We start from the raw sequence: 15,155 nt of genomic DNA, 5'->3' as shown, positions 1-15,155 counted from the left end.
GGAACTCTTCCAAGAGTAGCTTTTGCTTCACTATTATCAGTTCAATCCCTCAATTGTTCAAAATAATAACATCAACATAATGAATCAGTACTCAAAGACTGCACTGTTTTTTATTGTTTACATTTATGTTCAGTGCTAACCTTGAGAATGAATTCCAGCACAGATGGAAATATTATAGATAGTCTACTTAAAAATTTACTTAACCAAGAAATCTCAGTCCTGAACGCTTTAATTAACTGAGAGTTTACTACATTCAGCCAGACTCCTCCAGTCTCCAGCTGGCTACAATAACAATCCACCCAAAGCTCTAAGCACAGTGACAGTTTTTTATACTTTTCTCTTGCACAGAAAGTGGCACTGGCAGCTTGCGTAGCTGATGAGTTCTAACAATGCCCTAATGAGCACAGAGATGCAAATCTCTTTGTAAATCAGTCAAGGTTCAATTAAATGGTGTACTGTAGATCAGTCGATCTTCAAAGAAATGAAGAGAGAATAGAAAAAAAGAAATGAAACAACCAAACTAAAAAAGGAAGAAAAGAAAGGACAGCCTTCCTGCCAGGTCAGACTCTCTCCACCACCAGCCTAGCAGTGGCACTGCAGGCCCCAGGGCCCAGCATAAAAGTCCAGCAAGCCAGGGTGGTTCAACATTAGCCCCAGTGACCACATTTCTTCCTAAAAAATCACCACTGACACTCTGACTTCTTAGCTTTCTTCTTAGAGAATCGCTGATGTAACCAGACAGTACCAGAGCAGGTGTTAATTATGCAGTCTACTTATATCAAGATTTTGTTTTCCTCTTTGATTTGATGCCACCTTAAAACATGTAAGATATACTGACAAAGCTTTAAGAAAAATATAGTAGTAAGAACTGTGAATGATAAACCACTTTTAATATAAGCTAGAAACCCAAAAATTTTTATATGAATTATCACTATAATAATGACTTGGCTTCTAAACTAATTTTAGTGTATCACCTGCTTCAAATAATAACATTTATCATAAAAATGATTTCTGTAAGGCAAATGTTATATCCTATAAGTTACCAAATGAAACATGAACTTGGGGAAAATAAGACCACTAGTTGAGTCAAAAATTTTTTATTAAAAAAAAAAAAGGCAGTCAGTAAAATGACACGAGGCAGTCAGTAAAATGACACACGAGGCACTGTAAGAACAATCGGCTGACTGTCCCCAATGAGAGCTAGGCTGGCCACCTTCCCTTCCTCTGCACACCCAGGACAGGGGGCTCCCTGCCGTCACCAACCGCAGCACACTGAGCCAGACTCCAAAACAGAAAGGCTGTGGTCGCCTAACTTTATAGTCACAGATCCCAGAATCTATTTCCCTCTCTATTCTTTTTTTTTGTTTGTTTTTGTTTTTTGTTTTTTGAGACAGAGTCCCGCTCTGTCACCTAGGCCGGAGCGCAGTGGCACAGTCTCAGTTCACCGCAACCTCTGCCGCCCGGGTTCAAGCAATTTTCTGCCTCAGCCTCCCAAGTAGCTGGGATTAAAGGCGCCTGCCACCACGCCTGGCTAATTTTTTGTATTTTTAGTAGAGACGAGATTTTACCATCTTGGCCAAGCTGGTCTTGAACTCCTGACCTCGTGACCCACCTAACTCTGCCTCACAAAATGCTGGGATTACAGGCGTGAGCCACCGAGCCTGGCCCCCTCTATGCTTTTTAATCAGAATATTTGTGTGCATCGTATAATAGAGGTGCATTCACTATCACACTTCCCATTAAATACCACAGCTTAAAATACAGATTCCCACACCATTCTTTGATTAGAGACTAAATGTTCTATGAAGTGAATGTTTCCAAGTCATTTGAATATGGTTTTACTGTGGTATTTGTAATAATAAAAATCTGTATTAGTATGGTTTCCTCTCTCCTTTAATATTATAGTTATTACCACCAGAAAAAAAATTGTTGACATAATTTCTAGCTACTTAGGTAAATGCAAAAACAGAATTCAAAGAGCCAAATGAACAAAAACATCAGGCTTCAAATGAACACAACATTCAGTTATCCTACCTGAATATCCCCAGAGAAGTTGTTGTGCTAGAATACAATTAAATCCATTCTTAGAAGAGGTCAGAATTGTCACAGTTTTCACATGATGGCTACAGAAATTATTCTGTATCTTAAGATACTGCTGTCTGTAGAATCTTTACAGATCCTTATGTAAAAGAAAAGCCAGAAACAAAACTCCAAACATAGCAGAATACACATCTAAGATTTAAAGCTACATTTCAGTGCAAACTAAATCAAAGTACGTAAGAGTCAGAAGTGTTGGTTCAGAAAGAAAGCAAAGAAAGAATTATGGACTTCATATGCACAAATTACATTATATCTGCATAACGTCATTTGATAAGCTACCAGTGAGCTTTTTGCATAGGCTATCATGTTCAGAGATTCTAGATTAAAAAACCTGATTTTTTAAATTTTTAATTTTTAAAAAGTTTTGGAGTACCTATACAAAGTGTACAATTAATTCCAACTTTATAATAAAGAAAAAGAGATTTTATCATCTATTTCCACTGCTTGTCCATGGTAACCAACAATTACAAACTTCTAAGAATTGTTCCATGAACATCTATCCCTCCTCTGCTTGAATGAAGCAAGAAACTTTTAATCAACTGGACTGCTATAGCTCTGTGAGATTTCTGTGTATTTGGGTCCCTTAGGCTAACTAAACTAGTAGCTAAGATACAGAGCAAAGGTGTAACCAAAGAAACTCAACTCTTCTCATCTTAACATCATTCTAATCACTTTAGCAACAGGCACCTTGCTAGTTAGGCAATACTGATTGAGTGCTAGAGATATAGAAATGGACAACTAGACATGGTCCCAGACCTGGCCCTACAGTCTAATGGAGAAGGCAAATATCAGATAAATTATTACAAATACTTCAACAGGTACCAGTGTGTGAGTGCCATGGAGAACAGAGCATGGAAGCACACATGGGTTGCATGAAAGATGAGCAGAGGTAGTGAGATGGAGGAGTTGGCAAGGAAGCCACATGTATCACACCTGAGGGAGGGACAGCACATGCTGTCCTCCAAACAGGAGAAAGCATGGAACTAAGGGAAGGAGATGAAAAATAGCAAACATCAATAGAACCTTCCATGTACCAGGCATCTTCATAACACCCAGAAAATGGAGCCAGCTAATGAAATGCCTCATAGGAAAGGTTATGGATTCTGGTCTCATCTAATAAATAAGTATGAAAATTTTAAAAATTATAAATAAGACCCTGGCACCAAGCATCTGTACCACTAAACTGTTCTTGTTTCTTTTTTCTTCATCCAAAATCCATTTACCTGCTCTTCTAACTATTCTCCAATTTCTGATATCCATCCATTTACTTAAGCAACTTAACACAGAAATAATTCAGACCTGGAAATTAAAAAAACAAAAATCGTAGCTTCAACTTTGCAACTCAAGCAAGTCATTTAAATCCCTCAATTTCTTTGAGCTTCAATGTCTCCATCTCTCAAATGGAGATACAGGCTCTATTATCTCATGGTTGTAAAGAATAAACAAGATTACAGAAGACACTGATTTGAAGAGGAACTATTAACTCACAGACACTAAGAAAGAGATTTGCCTTTTGGCCTCTGCACCCCATCTCCTCCATGCGGTCCCCACCCAGCCCAGCAACTGAAGCATCAACTTGTTCAGTCGAACTTGGCAAGCAGGCTCTCGGCCAGACCTTGGAAATATAAAAATAAAGATTGCCCCTGCTCTCAAGGATGTTGCAGTGTAGCACAGTAAAAACATGATTCTAATAAAGCAAACAGGATCACATGGACCATGTACTGGGTCCCAAGAGCAAAAGAGAGGCATTCACCTCAGACTGCAGGGCAAGATGTCAAAGAAAGCTTCCTGGAGGTGACACATGAGCTCAGTACTGAACGATGAATAAACATTAGCTGGGCAAAGTAGAGGATGGAAAGAAAGTATTCTAAGCAAAAGGAACACCATGTACAAAAGGGCAGCTATGAGAAAACTTTCATGCAGGGAAAAAAGTACTGGGCACCTACATTGAAGTAGGCACTGTGCTAGATGGTGGCAACAAATCTGACAGGTCTCTCTGCTCTCATGAAATTTAGGGAGGATTCAAGTTCATCAACCTTCAAGTGCTTGTATAATTACAACAGAAGAGGGCGCTTGCATGCACCAAGGCCAGTGAGACAGCACTCCACAATCATGGAGGTTTACAATCATGGAAAGTCCCCTAGTTCATGCTAGCAGGGCTAGATTTCTCCTGATAGATTCAATGTCCACTGGAAAACCTGCAGCAGGAGGGTGACATGATCAGATGAAGCCCAAGCGCTGTAGGCAGGGACATCAACTGCAAGAGTCCAGTAACAACGTTACGAGAAATTAGGGGACCTGTAATAGGCAGTGGAGTAAGACCAAGGGACTGGCACAGAAAACTTAGTCAACAGATCCTGGAGACTGTGGGGAACAAAGAAGAAAATTTAAGGATTCATTCTTGAGCAATCTTGTGGACAGCAGTGTTATTTTCAGTGGGATCACTCAAAATGAGAAACAGATTTGGGGAGAGGATGAAGACTAAAGTTTTGCAATATTGATTTTGAAATACTTATGGGACTCCAAGTGCAAAATGCTAACAATAGCTACCATTTGTCAGTATTATATTAAGTGCTGGATATTGTGTTAAACTATGTGTATCATGTATTCATCATTCGATCTTCAGCATAATGCCTGCTGTGAGTAAAAGATTACAACAAAGCTTTCAATAACCTGATCTGCTGCAATAACACAAACTTGGATACAACTCAACTGGCAAGTTGTGGTTGCTCCCATCCTCCACTCAATCCTTATTTCATTATCCTTGCAGTGAAGCAATCCTGAATTTTATGTAATCAAATCCTGGGGAACTTGAGATAGACCCTTAGGAAAATAGTATTACCATGTTACTGATGAGGAAAACAGGGGCTCAGAGAGGGTGGAAAATTTGTTCAAAGTCATACAATAGAGGAGTGAAGTTTAAGCCCAGATCTGTGTAACTACAAAATCCAGGTTTTTAATCTCTGCTACACTACCTCTCTGAAGACTAGGGTGGTGACTGAAGATATATGGTGGTCACTAACACTTTCATGGGAGTGGATGAATGTATTCAAAGGAACAAAGTAAAAGAGCTGAGGAAGGAGCCCCCACACTAACCCATATTTAGGGAGTAAAGTGAGGAACAGAGGTTCACAAATGATTCTGAGAAGCAGGCAAATCAGTGAATGCCAAGAAGGAATGGTATCATCATGGCTGAGGGCTTCAAAGAGGAATACCAAGCTTCTGGGAGATCAGGTAAAAGAAACAGAAAAGTCCACTGAGCTGAGTAACAGAAAAATCATTAACTAGTGACGTCAGCCAGACTATTTTAGTGGAATGACAGTGGAAGCAAAAGTCTGTTTGGAGCGATAATAAATAATGAGGAAGTACAGACAATAAGACAACTCTTTCCAAAAGCTGGACTATGACAGAATACAAGAAAGAAAATCAAGGTCGAGGTCTGTTTTGTTTTTCCTGAAATGGAATATAGTGAAACATGTTTAACTGCTAATGAAAGGGGCAGTAGAAGTAAACACTAAAAATACAAGTAGTAGCTCAATATTTAGCTAAGGATTTTAAATGTAATACAAGGAAAAGGTACAATTATTAAATAATGTGACAAATTTTGTTTGAGCTACAGAATTGGAGGAAAAGTTTCCATTGCAGAAAAAACATATGACGTTTCCATTTTGTGCAGTAGTACTTCCAAGACTGGCCAATCAGTGTTTACTGATCACTGATAAACAGAAGTCCATAGTGCTCTGTGTCAGCAAAGCAATGGAGTAATCATTATGCAGAGCAAAAAATATCAAATGTTGTTACATGTCTGTGATGTTGCCTACCATACATGAAGGGGGCTCCATAAACATAATACTCTGCCTTTCTTCTCCTGTACTCACTAATTCCCCCAACAGGCCCCATACCACCAGAAAGCAAGATGACTTATATGATTGGTAAGTTGAGAAAAAGCATCTGCACATGCTCAGCAGGACTCACAGGGACAGATGTTTAGTAGGAGCAGGACCTCTGGAAGGAAGTCCGTGGCTTTCCAGGGCTACCTGTGACTAGACTGGTGAGCTAATCCATTTCATTCTGGGAGTCAATAGAAATCCAATGCCTGCCACGGCTATAATCTCCAATATCACAATAATCAGTGACAGAGGTGGCTTCTGACATCCATCTGCTCAATTCCTCTGCTATGTCTTCACTATGTCTTCACTGACTCAGAACTCAGGAAAGGAAAGCAAAGTGTCACTTACTGGTTCCCCCTAAGTCCCTAGATCATCATGCTCTCAAAACATTAAAACCATTAATGGCAATAAAGTTATATCAAAAACTAATTTTTGTCTGGAACACACAGATAAAAATAAGTGGGAAGATACCCATATGACTGGTTTAAAAAAGTTTAAAGGCTAGTGATATGGTTTGGCTGTGTCCCCACCCAAATCTCATCTTGACTTGTAACTCCCATAATTCCCATGTGTTGTGGGAAGGACCCGGTGGGAGATAATTGAATCATGGAGGTGGTGTTCTCGTGGTAGTGAATACTGTTCTCATGGTAGTCACTAAGTCTCAAGATCTGATGGTTTTATAAGGGAAAACCCCCTTCTCTTGGCTTTCCTTCTCTTTTTGCCTGCCGCCAAGTAAGATGTGCCTTTAGCCTTCTGCCATGATTCTAAGGTCTCTCCAGCCATGTGGAACTGTGAGTCCATTAAACTTATTTTTATTTATAAATTACCCAGTCTCGAGTATGTTTTTATCAGCAGCATGAAAACAGACTAACACAGGTAGTTATCAGGATTATTAAATAATCATGAAAATAGTAGCCTAACTCTTAAGTCTAGATAAAGAAAAGTGACCATCAAGACAATTTCTGGGAGTGCTAACCCACACATGATGTGTGATGAACAAAAATACTAGATGAACATCTAGTGTAACAATGCCAAGAAAACTAACCAAGACCAGAGACAAAACACAGTGTTTCATTATGACACCAAAATAACAAACTTGAATCCATAGTAGAGAAAATGAAGACATATAAAAGTGGGAAAATGCAACTTTTAAAGATGTCAAGTTTTCTACATTAGTTTAGACATTTAACTCATCCCTAAAAATATAACAGGTTTGCCCCATCCACCCAGGGCTACAGAGGCAGGTTGTAACCACACTCTGTGCCACAAGATATTTGGAAAATGCTGAGCAAAAGCAGAATGCTCTGCTGACCTTCTACCCTTCTCACCTGATTTGGCCCTGAATAACTTTTGGCCGATTTCCAAATCCACATCCACCTCAGAAAGGATCTGCCACCAACAAAAATACTTTCTTTAAAAGAAAGTAATAAACCACACAGTAAAAGACTATAACAATCAGAATTGTTAACAGCTCCATGCAACAATCTGGATGTATCTCACCAGCATCCCAGCAAATAAAAGCCAGACGCAGAATATATGCCACATGGCTCCTTCTGTACAAAACAGGATTAACTAGCAAAGTGAATCTATGCTGTTAAACCCAGTGTCCTGGCTACCCTGGAGTGGTCAGACTGAAAAAGGCAAGAGAGGGGCTTTTGGGGCTGGTAATCTTCTGTGTAATCTTCTGTGTTCTGATCTAGGTTTACATGGGTATGTTCAGATGGTAAAATTTCACTAAGCCTACATTTATGATATGTGCACTGTTCTATATGTATATTTCAACACAAAATTTCAACAAAAATATAACACAACATTTAAAAAAAAAAAGGAGTTCCAAAACGTTAGAGCAAAGATTGGCAGGGTTATAGGAATCCAGGCTTAGACTTTCAAAAAGGGTGTTTTGAAGATGACAATTACAATTAAATGAGTAACTGAGATGTTTGAAAAGTCAATCTCACAGCTACCAACTCATAGATACAAATCCCTGATGGGAAACAACATTTGCCTACTCATTTTCTTTTAGTCTCACTTTAACTGCAACCTAACTTGCCTCTCCCATTCCAACTCATTTCATTTATATTTTAATGTATAAAGGTGTACAATGATTAGCAACTTTCCCTAAGCCATTATCTTGGACAAGAAAAAAGTACATTCCATAAAAGACACATCACAGAGTATGCTTGACAATGTGAACAGCAGGACAAATCCAGAACTTTTCAGGACAACATCTCACTTAGAAAAAGCTCAGGTAACAGTTTCACAAGGAAAAGGATGCTTGCAGAAGTTGAAAGATAGTATTAAAATTAGAACCATGTTGACTATTTTCCCAAAATTACTGTCTTTTCCTAAAAGGGCACCTATCAGACACCCATCACTTTAAGACCCCCACAAGACCCTTTTCCTGCCCCTGTTACAGAGTTAATTGGATTTGTCCACACTTCCCAGAAGCTGATCAAGCCTAATGCAAACCCAGCATCATAACTACATAAAACCATGGAGGGGCAGTGGTGTCAGAAACAGAGCAAGGACAGGGCAAGTGGAAGACCTGACCTCCCGGCATTTGGCTGGTGGCCTTGATCTTAACCTTTCTCTCTCCTCTTCTGTGAAATTTAATAATCACTGTCATTACCAAACGAGCTACAAGTTATGATGGGAGGCTCAAATGAAAAAAGAAATGGGAAAGCACTGGAAAGCCTGTAAAGCACCATGCAGGTATAAGATGTTGACTACACCATCACACCACGACAGGAGAGATTTTTACACTTATCACCTTTGGATTCTTTTAGATGGCATCTCTTAGATGCCATTCTGGCAACTGAAGCATCTTAAAACACAAAAAGTTTATTAGCTTGAGCCATAAGAAATTGTTGATTTATAGGTCTAAAATGAATAACAGAAAACTTTTTAAAAACTTATATTTTTATAAAGAAGTTTATTTAAAAGAATACTAAACTATAATACCTCGGGTTTGGGCAGCTTCCTTTAAAGCAGCCACAAGGTGAGGTTTCAAGTTATCCAAAATAAATCTTCCTTCAAGACTTGGGAAAAGGGACCTGAAAAGGGAAAGGAACAGCAATCATCATAATCTTCCAACAATTCTAAGATTTTAAAAAATCAATCACATATTTTCAAGTCAGTTAAGCTATCTTATTTTACATAAATTATAATGCACACATCAAATCAAATTACAATATTTTTGATCAAATATTATCTAGACTTTGCTTTAAAACCTGAGGGCATCATGTGCCTTACTCAAATTCAGAAATATTCTCAACATCTTACAGTAAAATTAATTTTATTTCCTGAAATGTCAGTACACACTCTCGTTTATAATTACCTAATATACTATTTTTCATTAATGTAAATGTCATCAAAATAATTCACTAGTGACTAATCTGGCCTTGTTATTATTTGCACTTTATAAACATTGTTTTCAGTGTCCTGCTATTGAAATTTCCAAGAAAAACAACTGCTTAGATAACTTTTTAACTGATAAACATTTGAATACTTTTTCACTTTAGAATATAAAATGTATCCTTTGGTATTTTAACAATGTATTTCTGCAAAAGTCTTCCTAACTATAAAATCGACATAGAAAACCACTGAATTTCACAACAAAGGACTCTCACAGTGAGCAGGAGCAGGGGAACCCTAAGAGTGAACAGGAATGTTAGAAGGGGGACCCCTACCTTGGATATTCTGCTGAGGTAATATAAATGACATCTTGGTCTGATACAGATGAGGAGAAGGGGACAAAATTGCCATTTTGTAAAGGGAGCAGCTCCAGCCCAAGCAGCTCACTGTAGGCTTGGTCAGAAAGCACAAATTCTAGAAGGTGAAGCTTTTCTTCAGCACAGCCCAGGTGTGCACACTTCCGCAGCACCTGCCGCACCCATGCGGGCGTCACCTTCCTCACAGGTGTTGTGCCAGAGGCAGCCGTGAGCTGAACAGCAGCATCCACATTCCCTGGTACCTTGGCAATCTGCTTCCCTGAGCTCTGGAGGTAGTTGAGCACAGTTTTTGTGTATTCTAAATTTTCATCAAGTTCTGAGAAGTATACCTGCTCCAACCTGACCCAGTCACCGCTAATTGAATAAATCACTGCATTCTGCAACAGCTCGCTGAATAGAGGCTCTAATACCGGTTGCCAGTGCACCTTGACTTTGCTCGCCTCTGGCCAAAGTTTATAGATAACATCAACTGACAAGGGGAAATCAGAGCTCTTTTCCGTCTCCAGACGTTTTATTGAATCTAAGATCAGAGTAGCATAAGCTTTGGGGACAACATTCATGACAAGAAACTCATTCCACAAGGCTGCCGGGTCTCTCCACTGGTCCAGCTCTCTCCATTTTATGCTCCTGCGGTTATCAGTGAGGCCAAAGAACCCACTGATGTGAACTGGGAGGCCTGTGCTGCTTTCCTCACCAGGTGGTAAAGGAAGGAAACAAAATGCTTTTCCTGAGAAATCAGACATTGCTCCTTTTGATTCATCATCTCTGCTTGATAAAGGCATGGCTATTCCAATGATTGGGACAAATTTCAGTTCATCAGCTAAAGAGTCAAGCTTACTACTGATCCCTCGCCCACCCACACTGTTACACACCAACCAAGATGTTTTCTGTGCATCCTTAGTACTCTCCTCTTCTAAAACAATATTTACGTGATATGTTACACAGGTGATGTTACTGCTTGGAGTCTTTTTACAATAGTTACTTATAGCAGTTCCCAGAATCTTTATAGAATTCAGCCGCTCATGTTTCGGTGCCTTACTCTCACTCGAAGTCACTCTAAACACCAGTTTCTCTGTTCTGTCAGCCTCTCGGACATATAAGGAAACATCCTGCACACTTTTCAGAAAGAGCAGCACAGTGTCTGCATCTGCCCTAAAAGACTCAAACAACTCAAGAACCTTCTGCTTATTGTAGAGGTTACTACTAAGTTGTGAAGGTTGTAGGCGAAGAGGGAAACGGAAAAATGTTCCTGGAAAATTGCCGTTTATAAACGTTTCCTTGGTGCTTCCAAAAATGCCAATAAATGGTGCAAATTGGTCTGAAAGGTCACTAATTTCTTTGCTGTCATCTTTGAGATTCCAACATTGGCCTGATTCATGTGGGCCAAAAAGTGTTTGATGAGGATCTAGCATCCCGATCTGGTCACCACTAAAGATACAAGGAACATCTGTAAAGAAAAATTTAAGTCATGATCAACTCTGAAATTTTAGGGACAATTATGATTACAATTATAATAAATACTTATATGAAAAAGCATGAGCCATTAAATGACTAAAACAGATTTATCTAAACAAACTTAACTCGCCTTCAGAAATGTAATTCTCTGAACATGAAAAATGATTTCTCTTTTGATTCAATCCAATAACAAATGCCAGGCATAGAGACTTTGCATGATTATTGTGAAAACCTAGGAGACATCTTCAAAAACTCACTACACAAAAGATGGGCAGAGTATTTGGATATATACACTTAACTCCCACTACCATGTGAGCCCAATTCAACAGAACAGAACTGCATCCTATGCGCAACTTTACAAATTCAGCATAGACTCTAAGAAGAGAGAGAGAGCAGTACAATGCAGGTGACTCTGCCCACTGTGTTGCTCAGTGAGCCCCTGCCCTGAAGCTCATGAGGTACATTCCCTCAAGTGGTCTTAACCTTTCTGCCTCTGGAGCAGAAGCACTTCTCATGCTGGGAGCATCTCACCACGTGGAGCCTAATTACAGTATTGAAAGATACCCATCTTTTGTATAACATGGCCTCTAAATTGATACCAACTGCTTCACCTGTTCCTCAACCAAAGACAGAGTAGTATTCAAAAACTGGCAGAGAAACCAGATGTGTGAGACCCACTGCGATGACAGAAATTCCTCCCCAGTGTGCTTTGGTGAGGATCTCCCAAGGGTGATGTGATGTATGTTTGCCTCACATGCTTACTTAGCACCTCGGCTTCCTGCAAGATGCAACTCCAGTGAAGTCAATCTTTAATATCTATGGTCGTCAAGCACAGCTTCAGCTGTCACAATCACCAACTCCTAAGCTTGTGGGTATTTTAAGTTAGCAAATGTTATATCCACCAACCACGTGGCTAAATCCATCAACAGTGGGGTCTAGGGAATGCACACCCCTGCTCCCAAGGCACAGGGTCGCACCGCCATGAATGAAATCAGGCCAGGTGGCTCCTGACAAGATAAAAGCATGACCTATGATCTATGACCTTCGCAAATCCTCGGTTTAGAGAAGAGTCCTCCAGTTAATGTTCCACACAAATGTGCTTATTCTCAATGAGCAATCAAAACCACACTGAGATGCAGGTGCTGGGCAATTAGCTGGGCTCTCACGCCACAGTTCATTCCTGCTTAAGCCTCCACGCTTTTGCTACTCACATCTGTGTCCCAAAACATTTACAAACCACTACATGGCACAGACTTGAGGGATAACTTGCAAAGAGGTGGACACATGAGTACTAATATTCATAGATAATAGTCATATTTTAATATATAATTTAATTTTTATTATATGATTTGTAATTTAGTCAATATTATTTAATAGACTATATACGTTTAAATGTAAATGCAATAGGCCCACTAAAATTTGGCTACAGTTGGGATGATCCTACTTCCCACTTGCCCAGGGCAGTCCCAATTCAGGCCAGTTGTCTGAGAATAGTACCACCCTCTTTCACTCTCACACACGTCCCAGTATGAATAATAAAGTATACGGTCATCTTGGCTACAGTGATAGCCCTGCCTGTGCAATCTTTCCTTCTCCTGCAAGACACAGTTTGAAACTAAAAGGACCAATTCCATTACAAAATTTTTTATCACAAAACTATAATAAGTACTAAGAGCTTTGATTCTACAAGAGCCATATACTCTTAGAGATGTCTACACTAAGAGTTATGTATTTCCTACTGTAACTAGGAACCAGAAACCTCATATTCTTTATAGATTAAAAATATGATTTCAAAGTAATCTTTAGAATGCTTATAAGTCTAAAAAGAGTAGAATGAGAGAGGAAAATAAGATATACCAGAACCACCTCAAAGATTTTCACTTTCTCAGTTATTCAATACCATTAGATATTATACCTTCTGGGGGTGGAGCCAAGATGGCCGAATAGGAACAGCTCTGGTCTACACCTCCCAGCCTGAGCAACACAGAAGACGGGTGATTTCTGCATTTGTTTGAGGTACCGGTTTCATCTCACTAGGGAGTGCCAAACAGTGGGTACAGGATAGTCGGTGAGGCGCACTGTGCGTGAGCCGAAGCAGGGCGAGGCATTGCCTCACTCGGGAAGCGCAAGGGGTCAGGGAGTTCCCTTTCCTAGTCAAAGAAAGGGGTAACAGACGGCACCTGGAATATCGGGTCAGTCCCACCCTAATACTGCGCTTTTCCAACGGGCCTGGAAAACGGCACACCAGGAGATTGTGTCCCGCACCTGGCTTGGAGGGTCCTATGCCCACGGAGTTTCGCTGATTGCTAGCACAGCAGTCTGAGATCAAGCTGCAAGGCGGCAGCGAGGCTGGGGGAGGGGCGCCCGCCATTGCCCAGGCTTGCTTAGGTAAACAAAGCAGCCAGGAAGCTCGAACTGGGTGGAGCCCACCACAGCTCAAGGAGGCCTGCCTGCCTCTGTAGGCTCCACCTCTGGGGGCAGGGCACAGACAAACAAAAAGTCAGCAGGAACCTCCACAGACTTAAAGGTCCCTGTCTGACTGACAGCTTTGAAGACAGTAGTGGTTCTCCCAGCATGCAGCTGGAGATCTGAGAACGGACAGACTGCCTCCTAAAGTGGGTCCCTCACCCCTGAGCACCCTAACTGGGAGGCACCCCCCCAAGTAGGGACAGACTGACACCTCACTCGGCCGGGTACTCCTCTGAGACAAAACTTCCAGAGGAACTATCAGACAGCTCAATTTGTGGTCTCATGAAAATCCGCTGTTCTGCAGCCACCGCTGCTGACACCCAGCCAAACAGGGTCTGGAGTGGACCTCTAGTAAATTCCAACAGACCTGCAGCTGAGGGTCCTGTCTGGTAGAAGGAAAACTAACAAACAGAAAGGACATCCACACCAAAAACCCATCTGTACATCACCATCATCAAAGACCAAAAGTAGATAAAACCACAAAGACGGGGAAAAAGCAGAGCAGAAAAACTGGAAACTCTAAAAAGCAGAGCACCTCTCCTCCTCCAAAGGAACGCAGTTCCTCACCAGCAACGGAACAAAGGTGGATGGAGGATGACTTTGACAAGTTGAGAGAAGAAGGCTTCAGACAATCAAACTACTCTGAGCTACGGGAGGAAATTCAAAACAATAGCAAAGAAGTTAAAAACTTTGAAAAAAAATTAGAAGAATGGATAACTAGAATAACCAATGGAGAGAAGGGCTTAAAGGAGCTGATGGAGCTGAAAGCCAAGTTTCGAGAACTACGCGAAGATTGCAGAAGCCTCAGTAGCAGATGCGATCAACTGGAAGAAAGGGTATCGCTGATGGAAGATGAAATGAATGAAATGAAGTGAGAAGGGAAGTTTAGAGAAAAAAAGAATAAAAAGAAATGAACAAAGCCTCCAAGAAATTTGGGACTATGTGAAAAGACCAAACCTGCGTCTGATTGGTGTACCTGAAAATGACAGGGAGAATGGAACCAAGTTGGAAAACACTCTGCAAAATATTATCCAGGAGAACTTCCCCAATCTAGCAAGGCAGGCCAACATTCAGATTCAGGAAATACAGAGAACACCACAAAGATACTCCTCGAGAAGAGCAACTCCAAGACACATAATTGTCAGATTCACCAAAGTTGAAATGAAGGAAAAAATGTTAAGGGCAGCCAGAGAGAAAGGTCGGGTTACCCACAAAGGGAAGCCCATCAGACTAACAGCTGATCTCTCGGCAGAAACTCTACAAGCCAGAAGAGAGTGGGGACCGATATTCAACATTCTTAAAGAAAAGAATTTTCAACCCAGAATTTCATATCCAGCCAAACTAAGCTTCATAAGTGAAGGAGAAATAAAATACTTTACAGACAAGCAAACGCTGAGTGATTTTGTCACCACCAGGCCTGCCCTAAAAGAGCTCCTGAAGGAAGGACTAAACATGGAAAGGAACAACCGGTACCAGCCACTGCAAAAACATGCCAAATTGTAAAGACCAT

The 15,155-nt window shown here is 40.5% G+C and overlaps 1 protein-coding gene across 3 annotated transcripts in view; it reads right to left on the bottom strand.

Annotated features, from left to right (window-relative positions):
• Window positions 1-15,155, bottom strand: part of SACS (sacsin molecular chaperone) — a 113,672-nt gene that overhangs the window by 15,979 nt on the left and 82,538 nt on the right. For 2 of the 3 annotated variants that reach the window (XM_030813241.1, XM_030813242.1), the window contains 3 exons: window positions 9,680-11,168; window positions 8,952-9,043; window positions 2,035-2,061 (listed from right to left, as the gene is read on the bottom strand). In XM_030813241.1, coding sequence (XP_030669101.1) covers window positions 2,035-2,061; window positions 8,952-9,043; window positions 9,680-11,168 — 1,608 coding nt within the window. The remainder of the gene's footprint in view (window positions 1-2,034; window positions 2,062-8,951; window positions 9,044-9,679; window positions 11,169-15,155) is intronic. The other variant, XM_030813244.1, reaches the window with a different exon arrangement.

The sequence above is a fragment of the Nomascus leucogenys genome, chromosome 5 (assembly GCF_006542625.1).
Source record: "Nomascus leucogenys isolate Asia chromosome 5, Asia_NLE_v1, whole genome shotgun sequence".
Lineage (NCBI taxonomy): Eukaryota > Metazoa > Chordata > Mammalia > Primates > Hylobatidae > Nomascus > Nomascus leucogenys.
Note: the sequence above shows the minus strand (reverse complement) of the source record. Positions and strands in the feature narration are given on the sequence as shown.